Here is a 16,810-nt window from a genome sequence, read left to right as displayed (position 1 = left end):
TTAGCGTTTTTAAATTTACATTTATTAAGGTTAGCTACTGTTTTAAAGCATGGGGGATACAAATATAAGCAAGATAGTCATTGTCCTCAAGAATTTATGTGCTTTTTAAAAAATGGAACACCTTAAATTTTATAAAAATGCATTTCGGTGGATATCTTTTGCTTTTGCATCATTTGAATTTCTTCCTGCATGTTTCCTTTCCATTTTCCCAGAGAGCCATCTCGTATGACAAATAATATATTTTTTAAAAAAGACAGAAGTAAAAAACATAATTAGCAAAACTGAGCAATGCATTGAAAACACCTGAAAATACATACAACATTCCACTCATAGACCTCCTAATGGAGGAAGACAACCCATAAAAGGTGACTAGAGAAGGGTATCTTGGAGGTGTCTGGGAAGTGGTATGAAGGCCTAGTTCCAGGCAAGTTAAACTGTCCCAGAGGCTGAGTCCAAAGTTCTGGCAGCAGAGAAATAAGTAGAAGTGGCAGAGCTGCAAACTCTAAGAGATGGCTTAATTACTGAAAGGAAGGTATAAGATCCTTCACCATACCAGAATAACCAGAGTAATTCTTTATTGAGAATATTGATGCTGTCCAGTAGGAGAAAACTTTCTCAAAATCTTCCAATACTTAAAATTTTTGGCATCACGATTTCTTCTTTCCTACCGTCCAAGGAAGAGGCAATACCACTTCTTCATAGGATTGATGACTTTACTTTTGTCCCTTATCACATCCCTTACTATCTCCTCTGGGCCTTTACTCCAACAATTTTATTTCCTCATTCCTGAGACTTAAAAAGCCTTTTCTTGATCTTTTTCAGAGAGCTTTGCATTTCTCTCCTTCCTGTTTAGTGCCAGACATCTGATAACTCCGCTTTGTCACCACATTAATCTTTCCTTAGCCACTTGAAATCTTGCTTCTCTCTCCCTGTTCTTGTGACCCACTTATCGAATCCAGTGGCCAAGCCAGTAGAGGACAGTTGGATTCCTTTCACCCCCTACCCCCCAATCCACTGTTTTCCCCAAGCTCACTCCTCCTTGGCCTTTGATTCAGTTCATTAGGCATTTGTAAAGCTCCTGTTGTGTGCCAGGTACCGTGCTGGATACTAAGGACACAAAAAACAAGAAAGTCCCTCCATCTCTGAACTCCCAACACTCTCTCTGGCTCTTCTTATTCTTGCTTGGGCTTGTCCCTTCCTCTGGTTGTTGTCCCCCAGGACTGGAATGCTCTCCCTCCTAGGCCTGGAGTGTTTTCTCTCTTCCACTCTTAACTACTGACCTCCTTGGCCTCCCTTAAGCCCCAACTAAAATTTTACTTTCTATAGGAAACCTTTCTCAACCTTTCTTGATTCCAGCACCTTCCCTTTGTTAAATATTTCCTGTTTGTCCTATATCTAGCTTGTTTTATGTGTGTTTTCCTTCCCATTTTTGTGGGAAAGTGAGATTGTGAGCTCCTCACAAGCAGGGATTGTCTTCTGCCTCTTTTTGTATCCCCAGCACTTAGCACACTGTCAGGTAGGTGCTTAATAAATGTTTGCAATCTTCCATTTTTAATATCGACAAGTTGATCATCTAGTCTGTAGTTAAACATTTCCTGTGATAGGTAACTGTATTATACAGCAGCACTATTATGTTAGACAGCTCTACTAGTTGTTAGAAAATATGTTCTTATATTTACCAGGTTCTAATTTTTGTAACATATGTATGCATGTTGGTAGAATAATATAAACACCTTGAGAGCAGAGACTATTATCATTTTTTGTCTGTTCCCAGTGCTTAACATAGTACTTTGAACATAATAGGTACTTATTAAATTTTGTTGAATTGAATCAGTGCAGATTCTACCTTCGAACTACAGGGGAAAAGTAATCTCTGTTATAAAGGGCAAGCCTTCAAATATTTGAAGATAGTTACCATATGCTTTGTAAGTCTTCTTTTATTGTTTTTATTTATTTTTTTTTTGCTTTTTGGAGGGGGAAGGAAGGGCAATTAGGGTTAAAGACTTGCCCCAAGTATATAGTAAGTAATAGTAAGTATTAAGTGTCTGAGGCTGAATTTAAACTGACTTCAGGGCCCGTGCAGCCGCCCCAAGGCCCTTACCTCTTAAAAACTATAAGTTTGCAAGTCTTCTTTTTAGTCTTCTAAGGAAGGAATCCATAAATACTTCTTGGTAATCTAATCATACTAATTTGTTGTCCTAAGGAGGAAGAAAAAAAGTAGTAGGGCATTTGTTACAGAATTTGTAGCAAAGTGTAGGAATATCTTCTCCTTCTTACCTCTTGATCATGATAATATCAGATACTGATTTCAAATTCTCTCATCCTAAACTGTCTCACGTATATATGTTGCAAATCATTGGGTACTGTGTTAGGGAATGGCATGAATTTTACCCACCTCGGGGTGTTTTCAGAGTATTACTGTAGCAACCCTGTGTTCTCTGAAGTTAAGGTCCTAGAGACAGTGCAGCTTACCTCACGTTGACATGGTGCTTCACCTCCCCACATCATAATCAGCTTTATTTATTTCAAAAACATTAAAGAAATTCATCTTATTATTATTTTTTGGTCTGGACCCTCTGTTTTCATTGGTATAGGGAACATTTGGTGAGGAAGCTACCTCTACCAATGTAGAACTGCAACTTATAGGTGTAGAGAGTTGTTAGGGAAAATTTTAAAAATATTCCTTCCCCATTTCTTGCCTAAAACCTTAGAAAATTTTTTATGTTGTATCATATTTTGCCTATACGTGACTTATCTTATACTTCATTCAAAGGACAGCAGTCCCTTTAGCTCATTACTTTCTCCACTTGAATATTTCTGAGGAAATTAATATTTCATTATTATTTAGTTTTGTCCTCTAGATTTAATGATAGAATTTATATACAACTTTTAGGTTTGCAAAGTGTTTTACGTATGTTGCCTCCTCTGATCCTAACAACAATTCTGTGAGGTAGGTGCTATTATTATCTCCATTTTAAGATGGCAAAACCGAGGCACAGATAGGTTAAACTTTTACACACACACACACACACACACACACACACACACACACACACACTTTTTAACTTCAGTGCTATCAAATGAAAATAGTGCAATAATATGTAAAACTTCATTGAAAGCCTTGTAACATTTGTAAAAGAAGCAGATACATTGATTTATAATAAAAATAATTAATGATCATCAAGGATGATAAGGTAAAATTGAATTAAATATTATTTATATTAAGTAGCTGCCATGTAAACACCAGGAAAACCTGAGGGAGAGTTCCTATTTTGTCTTTCCCTCAGGCCTTAATAGCCAAATAGTCTTCTAATGGAAAAAATTAGACTTTTAATGATTAGACTGATGGAATTTATTTAAGGTTAGGATTACTTGAGAAAATTATTTTCTCCCCATTTTAATCCTAAAATGCTGATTTATTATTGCCTGCTGATATTTCCCTTTGAGATCTGTTTTCTTAAGGCAGGTTTTGAATGGCTAGCTTTCTCATGTTAGTTTGTTGTAGAAAACATTCAAGTGTCAAAGATTTTCAGCTTAAGCTTAATAAAGAATTCTTTATGGTAGGTTGCAGTTTTTGTAGAGGTAACATTTCTGTTTGGAAAAGTACATTTAGACTTGGGCAGAAAAAAGTACATCAATCCCTCACAATCTCTTTCATGCCAAATTATTCTTTTTCATGGTCAAATAAGGCATTTAAAATAGTGATACCCAACAATGCTCTGAAGGCGCATCTGGCTCTAATACATACAGCTTACTGTTCTTTGAGACCTTTCATTTATTTTTTTGTTAGAATGTTATATTGCAAGATAATTCTAGAGTATGAAGTAGTCATTTGACTCTTTTGGTTAATAGTTTTTGCATTTATACCTCTAAAGTCATACAACTGTAAGGTCCACCATTTTATATGTTCAGAGAGATTTTCAGCTTTGTAAATTGGTGGTGGTATGTTTCTTCTTCCATCTTATGCTTCTTCCTTATTACTTTTGATAAAATAGTACCTCCTACAATGTCTGACCGTCATTATGGTACTTAATTACTTTATAGCCATCTATTTTTGCTATCCATTTTGTTAAGACCATTATAAAAGTTTGGGACATTACATACTAGTTGCACAGAAGCAGAATGTTTTATTTAGGTAATTGACATTGTATGAGTAATATTACTATTTTGAAGTTACTTTCTATTTGAAGTTAATCTCTTTCCTTTTACACAAAACTGCAGAACTCTGTGGAAGTCTTGTTACAAGAAACTAGAAAAACCAACAATTTTAAAAACAAATGTTTGCTGAGATAGAATTTAGCTTTTGAAATTTCATTCACTGAATTATATGATTTGGCTGAGTGTTCTTCAGAGGTTAATAATACCAAAAGAAAGCTTTACTGTAGTCTTGTACAAGTCACTTCACCTCATTTTACCTCAGCTTCCTTATTTGTAAAATGGGGATAATAACAGTACCTTACTTCCCAGGGTTATTGTGAGAATTAAATGAGATAATAATTTAAAAGTGCTTAGTACAGTACCTGGCACATAGTAAGTATTATATACGTGTTAGATTCTGTTGTCATCATCATCATCGTCATCACAGATTCAAAATTAGTAAACTTTATCTAAAAATGTAAATGCAGCCCCCTTTTTATGTTATAACTTAAGAAGTCCAACAAGATGGCAAAAAGCCATAACTAGTTTAGAAACACAGGAATCTCCTGTGCAGTGTTGTTTGGGCCCAAGAGAGTCAGATGCCAGTTGATTGCTATATTTGTGCTCTTGTAGCCATCTATTCCAGCCTCTTTGTTTTACAGTTGAGGTAGGAGCAACTAGGTAATTTGTCTAAAATCATGTGGAAATAGGGTTCTGACCCAAACCTCTGAATGTTCTTTTCACTGTGCTCTGCCACCTCTTTATTGCTATATGAACCTTTTAGTTTTAAAGGACTTTTATATTTAAGATATATTTTGGTATATGAATCAATGTTTTTTCTTAACAATCTTACAGGTCCATCACAGAGTGGTCCAGGGCCTCAATATCCCAACTACCCACAGGGACAAGGTCAGCAATATGGGGGGTACAGACCTACACAGCCTGGGCCACCACAGCCACCGCAACAGAGGCCTTATGGATATGACCAGGTAAAGTTACTATGATATATTTCAGTTCTTTCTTTTGTTTCCCTTTTTAGTAATACTGGCTTTTAGGTTTGAGGACTCCATTTTCCCTCAATGTTCTTATTAATGTATTATTAAGAAAAATATATTACATAAAAGCCTCATTGTACCATATCTCTTCTTTCTAGTCACCATACTCTGTGAATTCTTCCTTTATGATATCTGTTGCATCCATTTGCCTAAATTTCCAGTACTGTTACCCTGTTAGAAGGTTGTTGCCTTCCACCAAAGTTTTTAGCTTTCTAACTGGTCTCATGAACTCCTCCAGTGGCTCCCTCTTTCAGTACATTAGCACATTGCCATAAAGTTAATCTATCTAAAACACTGTTTTCTTCATCATACTTTCCTAGTGAGTAATGTGCAATGATTTTCCAGTTAACTATAACCAAGAGTTCCGAAGCCTTTTTTTTTTGAGAAATGTCATTTTCTGGGAAGGGAGATATTGATAGGACACAATATTATTTATAAATTGTCACTCTGCTGACATAGCCTCTTTCCCTCCTCCAAAATGATTTTTAATGGGGAAAGGGAGGGTGGCCAACAATTTCCCACATGAACCATCTGCCTATTGGAAAAGCTTATATGTCAATGGAATGGAGGACATGTTGATAGCTACTGGTTCTCAGTTTACCTGGTTGATATTAATAATCACTGTCAACCAGTTGGAAAGCTCTGGGCCTTCAGGGTAAAAGTTGAAATTGCTCAGTAGTGATTTATAAGCTCTCCATCATCATCTGGCTTTATTTTAACTCTAATTCTGTCATCCATCTCTTCCCCATAAATGTCTACCACAAGTCCTATGTAATAACAACAGTAATAATAATAGTAAACATTATGTAGCTCTTTAAGGTTTAAAAAGCACTTTTTATATATTATCTAATTTTATGTGCAGTTATTCAGTTCTTCTTTCTAGTATCTGCCCCTCCCTTGAACCCTTTACACTCTATTATCCTTTGCTCTTTCTATATAGAATGAATGTTAGCTTATCTTCTCCCAGTTTATCTGAAATATTCATTTTTCGAGGCTTAGCTCAAATTCCACCTCTTCCATGTTGCCTTTCCAAATAATTGTAGATTATATTAATCTCATCCTTTTTTGAACTTGAATAGCTGCATACTGTCTTACATTATTATCTGATTGTTTTATATATATAAATCTTACCTTCTCAGCAAGATAGTACATCCCTTACTGATCATTAGTTGATCATATCTAGTATTTATTATAATACTTATTAGTATTTAATATAATTCAGAACTTATAGTACTTATAAACCACATAGTTGATGCATAGTTAGTACTTTTAAATTTACTAATTTTAATAGACTTATATTGTATTTAATTAGTGTATCCTATACAGAATTATACCTTCCTTACAAGGTTCAGTTACTGGCATTTTTCATTCCTTGTCCCAACTGTGAACACTAATAGACAATGAGAGCATGAATAATTGAAATAGGCAGAAAGAATAGCATTTTAACTGGCAGTTAACCATTTTACCCCCAAACTATCAAAGCTTTCCGAGTAGACAACTTGATTAGTTTGAATTTTATCTTTCTATTTATTTTCTTGTACCTTGTGGATGGTACTGGTTAGAAGTAAAATGAACCCAGGTTACATAGGAGGAAAAGAAGCAAGAAGCTAGAGAATCTACGGGTTGAATAATGAACTCCTTTATTCAGTGGAAAGAACATTGGATTTCAGTAGGATCTGAGTTCAAATCATAGCTCTGCCACTTCTTATCTGTGTGAGTTTTTTTTTTTTTAAGTAAGTCATCCTTTTTGCCTTAGTTTAAATGAGGACTTGATTTCTGTTGGCCCTTTTAGCTCAAAATTCATGTTCCTATGAAAACTACTGATTCTGAGTGAGTAATATCTGTAGCATTTGGATCTGGTGTGTATTCTTTCCTAAGGAACAGATTGCTACCACCATACTTCATCTTGTAGACTCTTTTTCTAATACTTTTCAAAGAGCCTCTATAACTAGTTCATCTACTTCTCGAGTCATTCATCTCTCTGTTATCTTTTACATTGCTTCTCAACTGCAAGTCTTTATAGTAGTATGATGCCTTAGAATGTCCAAATTCAATCTTTTAAAACCAAGACCCTACAATTAAAGACTCTACATTTAAATGTAACTAACCCTAATATTAATTAGTTTTGGGGAAAAGTGACCTGAAATGAAACAGTATTGCATAGGGCAGAAGATTGGTGCCAGAGAACTAAATTCAGAGTATAAAAGCTTTATATTGGTCTTTATAGAGACCGGAGACTGTTAGAGGACTAAAGTAGATTTAAATGAATGGTACTTGGATGGGGGGTTGAACTAGATGCACTAGAGGGAGACCGTCACCGTCAGCTCCTAAGAAGTTGTGATTTTAAGTCAAGCAAAATGGGAGTGCATGGGAATTGGTTGGTTGGAGGACTTTAAAAAAAAAAAAAGAATTTTGCTTCATGCTTCATCCTGTAAAAGAGGTAAACAAAAAATTCTTTCTTCCCCAGGAACTGTTAATCTTTTTTAGATTTTTTTTTTTAGATGTTTAAGATGTAGCTAGTGATGACAATTCTTAGATGAGTTCAATTTAATTTAAAAAGCATTCTTAAATGCCTGCTGTGTACAAGACACTGAACTAGACATTAAGGATGCCAAGACAAAAGTACTAAACATGTGTCACTGGCCTCCAGGATCTTACAGTTTCCCAGGAGGAGATACAGTGGTTTTATAGATCAGTGAATAGAAGATAATTTGAAGAGGTAAAAAACTAACAACTGAAGTTACTTAGGAAAAATTTCACAAAGTCTTCAGAAAGCCTTGTCCCCACTCCTCAAAATATATTTTGCTCAGAGTTGGAGAAGCTAAAAAATCGAACTCCCAAGGTAGGAGTTGAAAAGTAGAAAAGTTCTGAGCCCTGGTACAACTTGTAGAAAGGAGAAAGTATTTGAATATAACTGGAGTCTGGGGTTTGTGGTGCCAGTATTCTTTTACCTTTTCTTTATACTCAATCAATCAACATTTATTAAGCATCTGCTATGTACCAGACACTTTGTTAAGTGCTGGGCATTTTGGGACAACCATTTTGTGTGTGTGTGTGTGTGTGTGTTTGGATATTGGGCTAAAAGTTTAAATATCCTTAAGATATTTTTTGGGGGGTGTGTGGAGGGTAAATTCTTTTCCCTAGGCTTGGAAAAGCCAAGAGATGACCAACTAACTCAAACTCAGAATGTCTGCTTCTGGATGACAGAACTTAATTTTTGCATTTGCATTACCAGTACTTAGCACAGTGCCTGGCACAAAGTAAGCCCTTAATAGATACTTATTGATTTGAATTGAACCTTGTTTTTGATTTGATTATATATCTCTTTGTACACTAGACTGCTTCTGACAAAGACAAGAACTTTATTTTTGATTTTGATTTGATATCTCTTTGTACACTAGACTGCTTCTGACAAAGACAACCCTTTTATTAATGAATGAAGTGTTTTTACATCTTAGTGTAATATTTAACAACCCAAGTGAAAAACAAAGATTCTAAGTGAACACCTAAACTTTCCTAATCTTTTGGCATTGGCTAAGAAAATTGATAGTAAGGATTAGCTAAAGAAAATTATACTAGGAATCCCCACTGTTAACAAGGGTCTTGATTATAAATTATAGTAAAAACCTGACATTTATTATAAAGTAAGTTTATGCTTTAAGTTACAACATGCCTGTGATAAAAATAATTCTACCACCATTTTATATGTGAGTAAACTGAGGCTTGACATATAAGTGATTTATGTCACATGAAAGCTAAAAGATTTGGAGCTGGAACTGCTAAACTGTCTGATTTCCTGCTACCTCACCCTATTTTTCAGTATTTTAAAGATGTCATCAGGGCAACTTTTGGTAGCATGTTTACATAGTGATATTTATCCAGATTCCTTTAAGAATGAATGTGTCTCTTTTTGTAGGAACATTGATGTTTTCATGTTAATAGTGTTCCATTTCTTAAAATACTAAAGTATTTTAGTTGTAGAATACATTTTTTAAACTTTAATGATTATATGCCTCAGAAGGATTACTCTAGCCATAGGAAGGGGAATCTGATGGATTTTAATAATTAAAAAAAAATTTCTTAGACTCTTTAATATAGAGTTGGAAGGGGCCTCAGAGGCCATCTAATTTAACGCCTTCATTTTTTTTTTTTATGAGGAAACTGAGGCTTGGGAAAGTTAAATGATTTACTCACACAGGTAATAATCATTAGAGGCAGAATTTGAACCTAAGTTCTCTTGACTCCAGCACTAGTTTGCCATACTATCTCTTTAATTTATTTAGTGATTATTGGTGTAGCACTGTAGTAGAATTGAGGGTGTGAAGGTACGTATAAGACATAGCTCTAAAGGAGCTTATAGAAAGAGAGGGAGAGAGAGAGAGAAAGAAGCTGGGAGAGAGTAAGACATATACAGAGAATTGTAATTCATGGAAAGAAGTGATAAGGACTAAGGGGGGACAGGTCTAGATTTGCCTGAGAATAATTTTTTTTTTTTAAGCAATCGGGGCCAAGCAACTTGCTCAAGGCTACACAGCTAGCCACCTCTGGGTGTGGTGCTAAGTATCCATGCCTGGATTCGATCCAGGTCATCCTGACACTGGAGCCGGTGCTCTTACTCGCTGTGCTACCTGGCCACCCCACCTGAGAATAATTTAAGGAGGAAATAATCATATGTACCTTAGAGAATAGTGGAAGGCAGAAAGTAACATTTGAATTGTGCCCTGAAGAAAGGGAAGGACTTCACACAGTGAATGAAGGATGAACAGTATATAGAGTCCCTTCTAGTCATGGGGGAAATTTTGAGCATAGATATGGAGTGAAGGAAAAAAAGAACCAGACCCAGGGATGAAGAAGCAGAAATGTTGAATAAGTGAAAAGGAAAAAAGAAATTTGGAAATGTAGCTCAGAGCACATTTTGCAGGGCATTGAATCCCAAGATTATAATATTAGGAATAGAGATATGGCAGCTAGGTGGTGCCATGGATAGAATGGTGGGCCTGAATATGAATTCAAATGTGGCCTCAGACACTTCTAGTTGTGTGACACTGGGCAAGTAACTTAACCTTGTTTGCCTCAGTTTCCTCATCTGTAAAATGAACTGGAGAAGGAAATGGCAAATCTCCAGTATCTTTGCCAAAAAAACATTAAATGGGGGTCATGAAGAGTTGGAAAGGACTGAAATGACTCATTCATTAGTGTCAGAACCAAAGAAACAGGGGCCCACTAAACCATATGTAAGGATCCCTGTGTGCCACATATTGACTTAGAAAATCACGTTTCTACATTTCTTTTTTTAAAGAATAATGTATCAACACATTATAATCATATAGGAACGACATTTTAATCTGCACTCAGGAGTGTTGTGGGTCTCATGTATTCTGTTTGACACCTCTTCTCTGTTTTTTGGGTAGAGGAGCAACGCCATCAGAATAGTGGGTTTAGAAGATTAATCAAGTAGTCGTATGCATTGGGGTTGGGAAGTCGAGTTAGTAGACTTTTAAAATAGTCCAGATGAGAAGAGATGAAGACCAAAACTAGTGTAGTTACAATGAAAATGAAGAGGAGGGAATAAATGTGGTGGATGTAGAATTGACAAGATTTGGCGACTGATGTGCTCCTGGAGAAAGAAAGGGAAAATCAGACATTTTACAAGGATCTGTACTTGGGTGACTTGAAAATGTTGATTTGAAAACCAGTGTTCAGTGGTTTGTGGGATGGCCCACTGCTTCCGTCTCATCTTCTTTCTCCCTCTTCAACTTTCAGTTAATCAGCTTGCCCTTGATCATAGGAATTTTCTTTCCTCTCTTCTTCAACCCCCCTCTTCCCTTGTCCCCACAGCAATATCTGTAGTCCTTTTACTCACTCTTCCTTCCCTCTTCTACCTTCATTCCTTACTTCTTTGATGAGGGGGAGAGAAGAGTCTACATCCTCGGTGACAGTAGCCACATGCAAGAATACCAACATTCTCCTCTTTCTGGATTGCACTCCCTTGTACCTTTGTATCCTTTATTCTTTGTTGTTTATGCCATCAAAACAGGGTAGCCAGTTTGTACATCTGCTGCTGGGCCAGGCAGTCCTGTTTCCTCTGATGTTCCTCCTTCAGCTAGTCTGCTTTTTCCTGAGGCCAGTGCTCTTAGTTTTTTTTCAAGCCTTTCCTGGTAGCCTACCCTAGCTTAGAATCTTTGTTCTAGGTCAGGGATCCACAGTGTCTCACACTGGTTGTGTTCTCTTTTAGACCCCATGGTCCTTCATTCCCTAACTTTTATGACTTAAAACTTTCCTACCTTTTGGGATAACTCTCCATGCTGGCAATTGAGACTCTTTTATCATCTAACTAATTATCTTCTTGATTACTGTCAGGAATCAGCTTGCAGGATAATTTTAAAAATATATGTATATTATTCACAGTTGTTATTTACTAGTTTCTTTAAAAGTGTTTCTTAGTCAAGTTAACCTGTGGATTTATGTTTTGTAATAGATCTGCGTTCCAGTTCTAAAATTCTATTTTCATTAGGAGCATACAAAATGCTACCTGCATTTTGGATTAAATATAATCTATTAGTTGGACCAATAGTCTGGTAACTGGGCTGTAATTCATAATGTGTCTGGGTGGAAATTATTCCAAATTCCAAGCACCCAAATTAAAAATAAACTTTTTGAATATAATTTATCAAAAGCTGAGAATTGCATAAATTGTTATTTAGTTGAATACTTATTAAGTGTTCATTGAGTGATAAGTATTAGATGAAAACAGTTAAAAGCTATATTTGAACATTAAACTTTTATAGATGATTTAGATTAACCTGGAAAAATTAAAAAGTTCTAAAATTTAGTCTTCCTTTTTTGGGGGGAGGAATTGTATTATTTTCTTGTTGCCTAACTTGTACTCCTAACTAGAGAATGTGTTTGTGAAAGAGTTTAAAAATGTTTGCATTGAAAGAGTGACACGTCTTTTTTAGTTAATTTTGAAGGACTTTGCATTGTTTTTTCCTTTAAAAAAATATCCTGGACTTTTTATTGTATGACCCATATCCAAATACTGGCATGGCTGTAGGTGAGCTTATAACCTATGCATTTCTAATGAATTAGCAAAGAAAATAAAATTTAGTATTTAGTCCTGAATATGCAAGAAATTTTTATCTGAGTAAAACAGATCTAGAAGTTAAATTTTCATAAATAAATTTTAATGTTATGCATAGTAAAATTATGTTTACTTATTGCAACATGGTTTCCATTTTATCTTTTAAGACCAATAAGGCAGAAGGCAGTCACTACTGTATTTTCTTTATCTTTCTAGAAGTTGGAAATCTTTTAGTATCATTGTGATGCACAATTCTTAACACACTAGTATATATTCTGCACATCGCAGTGTAGATTAAAAATATCTCTTCATAATTACTGTTTGGCTTAGTTGACAGTTTCTTGCATGTTCACAATTCTCAAATTAATTTTGTAGTTTAAATAGACTTTCAAAAGAAGCTCCAAGGTGATTCAGCCCCTTCAAGTATAAAAAAAATCTTGATTCTTTAAGGTACAATTATTAATTAATTTTTAGTATGATAAAATTTTTTTAAATGAGCTGTCACTTTTCTTTATTCCAGCAGAGAAAATGGTCAAACCTATTATCTAATTATATTTAAAATTTTATTTTTTAGGGTCAGTATGGAAATTACCAGCAGTGAAAAAAATACTTACATTCCAGTAGCCAGTATCTTTTAGCAGCCATATTGTCACCTCAGCACTGTGGACACCTCCCTGTGAAGAAAATATTTCATTCCATCTAGTTTTTGGAAAAATTTTGTGGATAAATGACTGTTTTTCATTAAGCAGTCTTTATGGGCTAGTTATAAAAAGGCTTATAGTATCAAAAAAAAAGAAGAAACTTCTGATTTCACATCTCTACTCTAGATGGCAACATTGGACAGAAAATACAACGTAGCCAATTTGCAATGATTTTAAAACTGTTTCAAATGGCCTGTTACAGACTGAAAGGTGTGAACAGCTTTGTATGTTTATGAAGGTTAAGGGAATTTAATACTTTTCCACAGATTCTTTTGTAAGGGGAAGAGGGAAATGCACACTTTTTACAGCAGCAATATTTTGTATATTATGTTTATTTCATATGCAAGGCAGTATACTATGCTATGGGCAGGATCAGAAACCCTCTGTTAATGTGGATCTGAGCATGGTAAATGCTTGATTGGATTGGTCTCAAAATGGTGTAACATAAAGGTGAGGGAGAAGACAAAGCACGCCATATGTCCACTGTTCAGATCTTGTGTAGCAAATTTGAATCCCGGTTATCTGTAAGATATCAAGGGCAATGAAATGCTATTTTGAGTAAAAAGAATACATTTTTTAAAAACCACCTTCTTTTGTGGAGAGAAATCTTTTTGTAAAGATCATTTATAATACAGTTTAAAATGTGAGGCAATAGCAGAACTACTTTGGGTTGGATCTGAGAAATCTTTGGTAATAGCTTCGTGTAAATGAAATGGTAATCCCTTCCTAAGAGCAATAACAAAACAAACAAATAGACCAAAAGTATTAATTTTACCTGCTTTGAAATAAGCAGGGGGATATGATAAATGTTATCAAGGAGTTTGATTTAGTAAATTTTTTTTAACCATTAGATGGATAATTGGTTTATAATTTAGCATAGGAGACTTTACCCTTATCTAACTTTCTTAATTGGGAGAATATCTTTAGAAAGGGGACATTTTTGTGTTTGTCCCATTTTCATATTGGTTAATATGAGACCAAGCAATGTTTAGGAAAACATTTAATGGTGAAATATATCAGGTGTTGTTGTGAAATGCATGAAAGCCTACAAATGTTGCATGTGAGATTGCAGCAGCACCTTGTTCAATAGCATGGTACCTAGTAAGTTATTTGAGAACTTCCTGTCCCTAATAATTTCAGCTAAATTCAAGGATAATATTGAATTATGTAGGAATCCATGCATTCATGAGTTTACAACAATTTTGCATTTATAATTTGAAAACACAATTAGTCTAAAGGTAAAACACTATTTTTATCAGTTGCCTATGCCTTGGAAGGGTATATTCTTCATCACTAAATTTGTCTTTTCCACTTCTAACTAAGAACTCAGTGTATGTGATACCATAGCATTTGAATGAGATAAAACATACAGTGTACTCAAAATGGAGGAATTTAAATTCATTTATTTTAAAAGGAAAATTTTTTTCTTTTATTAAGTTGGTCAGTAGGAAATGCACATCAAGGTTTGAACAGATAAAGCATGAACAGCATTATTGTGATTGAAGTGCTTGTAGGTTCTGTGCCAGTTTTCCACCACTGTGTACTTCATTGCTATTTAAAACTGTATCAACTCTAACGGAAGAATAAATTATTTGTGATTTTAATTTTCTCATTTGTTTCTTTAAATTAGATCTCTCTCACTCTGTTGTCTCGCCTAGAGACTTTGCTGTGGGTTTTTTATGTAAGTTGGTCCAGTAAAAGCAAAACTGTATTTGTATTCTAGGACTTTATCAAAATTCTCTTGCCATGCCCAAGTTAATTAGAATTAACTGTTCAGTAATCAGCATGTTGTGTAGGCTGTTTGTTACAAAATTCTTTCTCAGAAAATGAAGTCCATGAGGCTATAATCAAGATGACTGAATTAGATAAATGAGTCGAGGAGACAAAAATGTGCTGAACCCAACCTGGTGTAGATATGTTATCTCATTTGAAATAAGCTCAACTGACATTAAGAAATAATTTGTCTTGCCAACCCATCTTCTGTTGTCTTATTCTCCTTTTAATGGAAACTAAAATTGCAATTTTAATAAGCAGAATTTCCTCTAGGACTTCCTTCCTGGAGACTAGTGCATTTGCAAGGTTTAATTGTTTTATAACGGTCCTATTTCGTAAAAGTTTTTAATTGGTGGTGACAAAAATTACCTTATTCCTTTGATACCTTGTTAGAAGAATAACTTAAGCCATAGCTTTCTACCAAATTTGGTACTCCCATCTAATATATTTTGAAAATGATATTTTTTATTTTTTAAAAGTTTATAACAGGCAAAAATTTCTGTCCTATAAAAATATAAAAGCTATAGTATAGGCAAAATCATTTCTAAAAAACGAAAAGTGAATGTAGATCAACAATTTGAAAATTAAGTACTAGATCCTTTGAGCATTAAATTGTTTCTTATTTTATCATACGGATTTATGGAAGCAGATTGACACCACTGAATCTTTTGGCAAACAAACTCTGCTATTGCTCAAGTAGATCTGCTACTTGAGGAAATGGGGAACTTCTGAAAATAAGTATGCATAGTAGAGTGATATAATGGAAAATAGTATAACAGGAATCAGGAGACCTATCACATTTCTTTTACTGAGGAAAATAATGTTCAGATTTCTTCATCTGTAAAATGAGAGGGTGGGACTTAATGAGCTCCCTGATTTCAGAATGTGAGTCTTTTTCTTCTCTTCTTGCTATTGCTAGGATTTCTAATACAGTATTGAATAATATTAGTGACAATGGGCATAATAATCAGTATAAAGTTATTTGTTTTTGTATTAATTCTTGAAATATATTTAATTCATGCTGCTTGAAAATCTACTTGGGTCCATTTTAAATAACAATTAAAATGGTTGGATGGGAGAGAGAGTTGTGATTACTGTAATTGATGATGTCTTTTTCTTAAGATTAATGAATGCTTGCAAGATTTGAAAAGTTTGGGTTTTTTTTTTTTCCAAATTGAAAATAGTTGAAATTTTTCCATAGAGAGTTTATTGAAGAATGTTTGTTGTTAAACTCAGGGAGATTATTTTGTGTTCTGCTAATTAAGAATGTAATTATCCCTAAAGCTAACTGAATGGTTCTATATTAATTTATTAATAATAATAGCTAGCATTTACATAGTGCTTTAATGCAAAGCCCTTTACATATGTTATATCTTCACAACAACCCTGTGAGGTAGATGCTATTAATGCCCATGTTACATAGGGAAGCTTAATCTTTGTTAAGTAACTTGTCCAGAGTCACACAGTTGGTAGCAAGTATCTGGGGCAGGATCTGAACAGAGATCTTAGACCAAACAGTGCATCCAATCCACCACTTTCTGATTTGACAAGAACAACAAGAAATGGGAATGGGTAGATGGTAGGGGTGTCTTTTTTGTATATGAACCCTTTTCACAGTCTGTTGAAACCTATGGGGGCCTCCTTTTTAGAATAGCATTTTAAAAAGCATAAAATGAAATACATAGGATTACAAAGTAAACCAATTATATCAAAATACAGTTGTCAAAGTAGTTTAAAAAAATAGTTCACGGCTCCCAAATTTAAAACTCCTGACCCACAGTGTGTTGTAGAGGAATAGAAGTCAAGTAAGAGATCTAGATGCTATTTCTGGTTTGGACATTAACCTCACTAGGTCTTCATTTTTCAAATGAGGGTATTGGATTAGGTCTTTAATTTTTTTATTTTCTGGATGGGGGAAGGCAAGGCAATTGGGGTTAAGTGACTTGCCCAAAGTCAAACAGCTACTGTGTTTCCCCAATAATAAGACCTATCCCGAAAATAAGCCCCATTGAGATTACTACTGCAGTGAAGGTGATCCCCTGCGCTACACGCTACATTACGGT

At 34.7% G+C, this 16,810-nt stretch overlaps 1 protein-coding gene across 4 annotated transcripts in view; it reads left to right on the top strand.

Moving 5' to 3' along the window:
* SS18 (SS18 subunit of BAF chromatin remodeling complex) overlaps positions 1 to 14,578 on the top strand; it is a 102,375-nt gene extending 87,797 nt beyond the window's left edge. For all 4 annotated transcript variants that reach the window (XM_069099830.1, XM_069099833.1, XM_069099831.1 and 1 more), the window contains 2 exons: positions 4,993 to 5,126; positions 12,848 to 14,578. In XM_069099830.1, the coding sequence (XP_068955931.1) occupies positions 4,993 to 5,126; positions 12,848 to 12,874 (161 nt within the window). In that variant the 3' untranslated portion in view covers positions 12,875 to 14,578. The remainder of the gene's footprint in view (positions 1 to 4,992; positions 5,127 to 12,847) is intronic.
* The last annotated feature ends 2,232 nt before the right edge of the window (positions 14,579 to 16,810 follow it).

Source organism: Petaurus breviceps, unplaced genomic scaffold (genome assembly GCF_028583685.1).
Source record: "Petaurus breviceps papuanus isolate PSGF00001 unplaced genomic scaffold, PetGlider_PUasm1.0 38, whole genome shotgun sequence".
NCBI classification, from domain to species: Eukaryota; Metazoa; Chordata; class Mammalia; order Diprotodontia; family Petauridae; genus Petaurus; species Petaurus breviceps.
The sequence above is the reverse complement of the archived record's forward strand: the minus strand, read 5'-3'. Positions and strand labels throughout refer to the sequence as shown.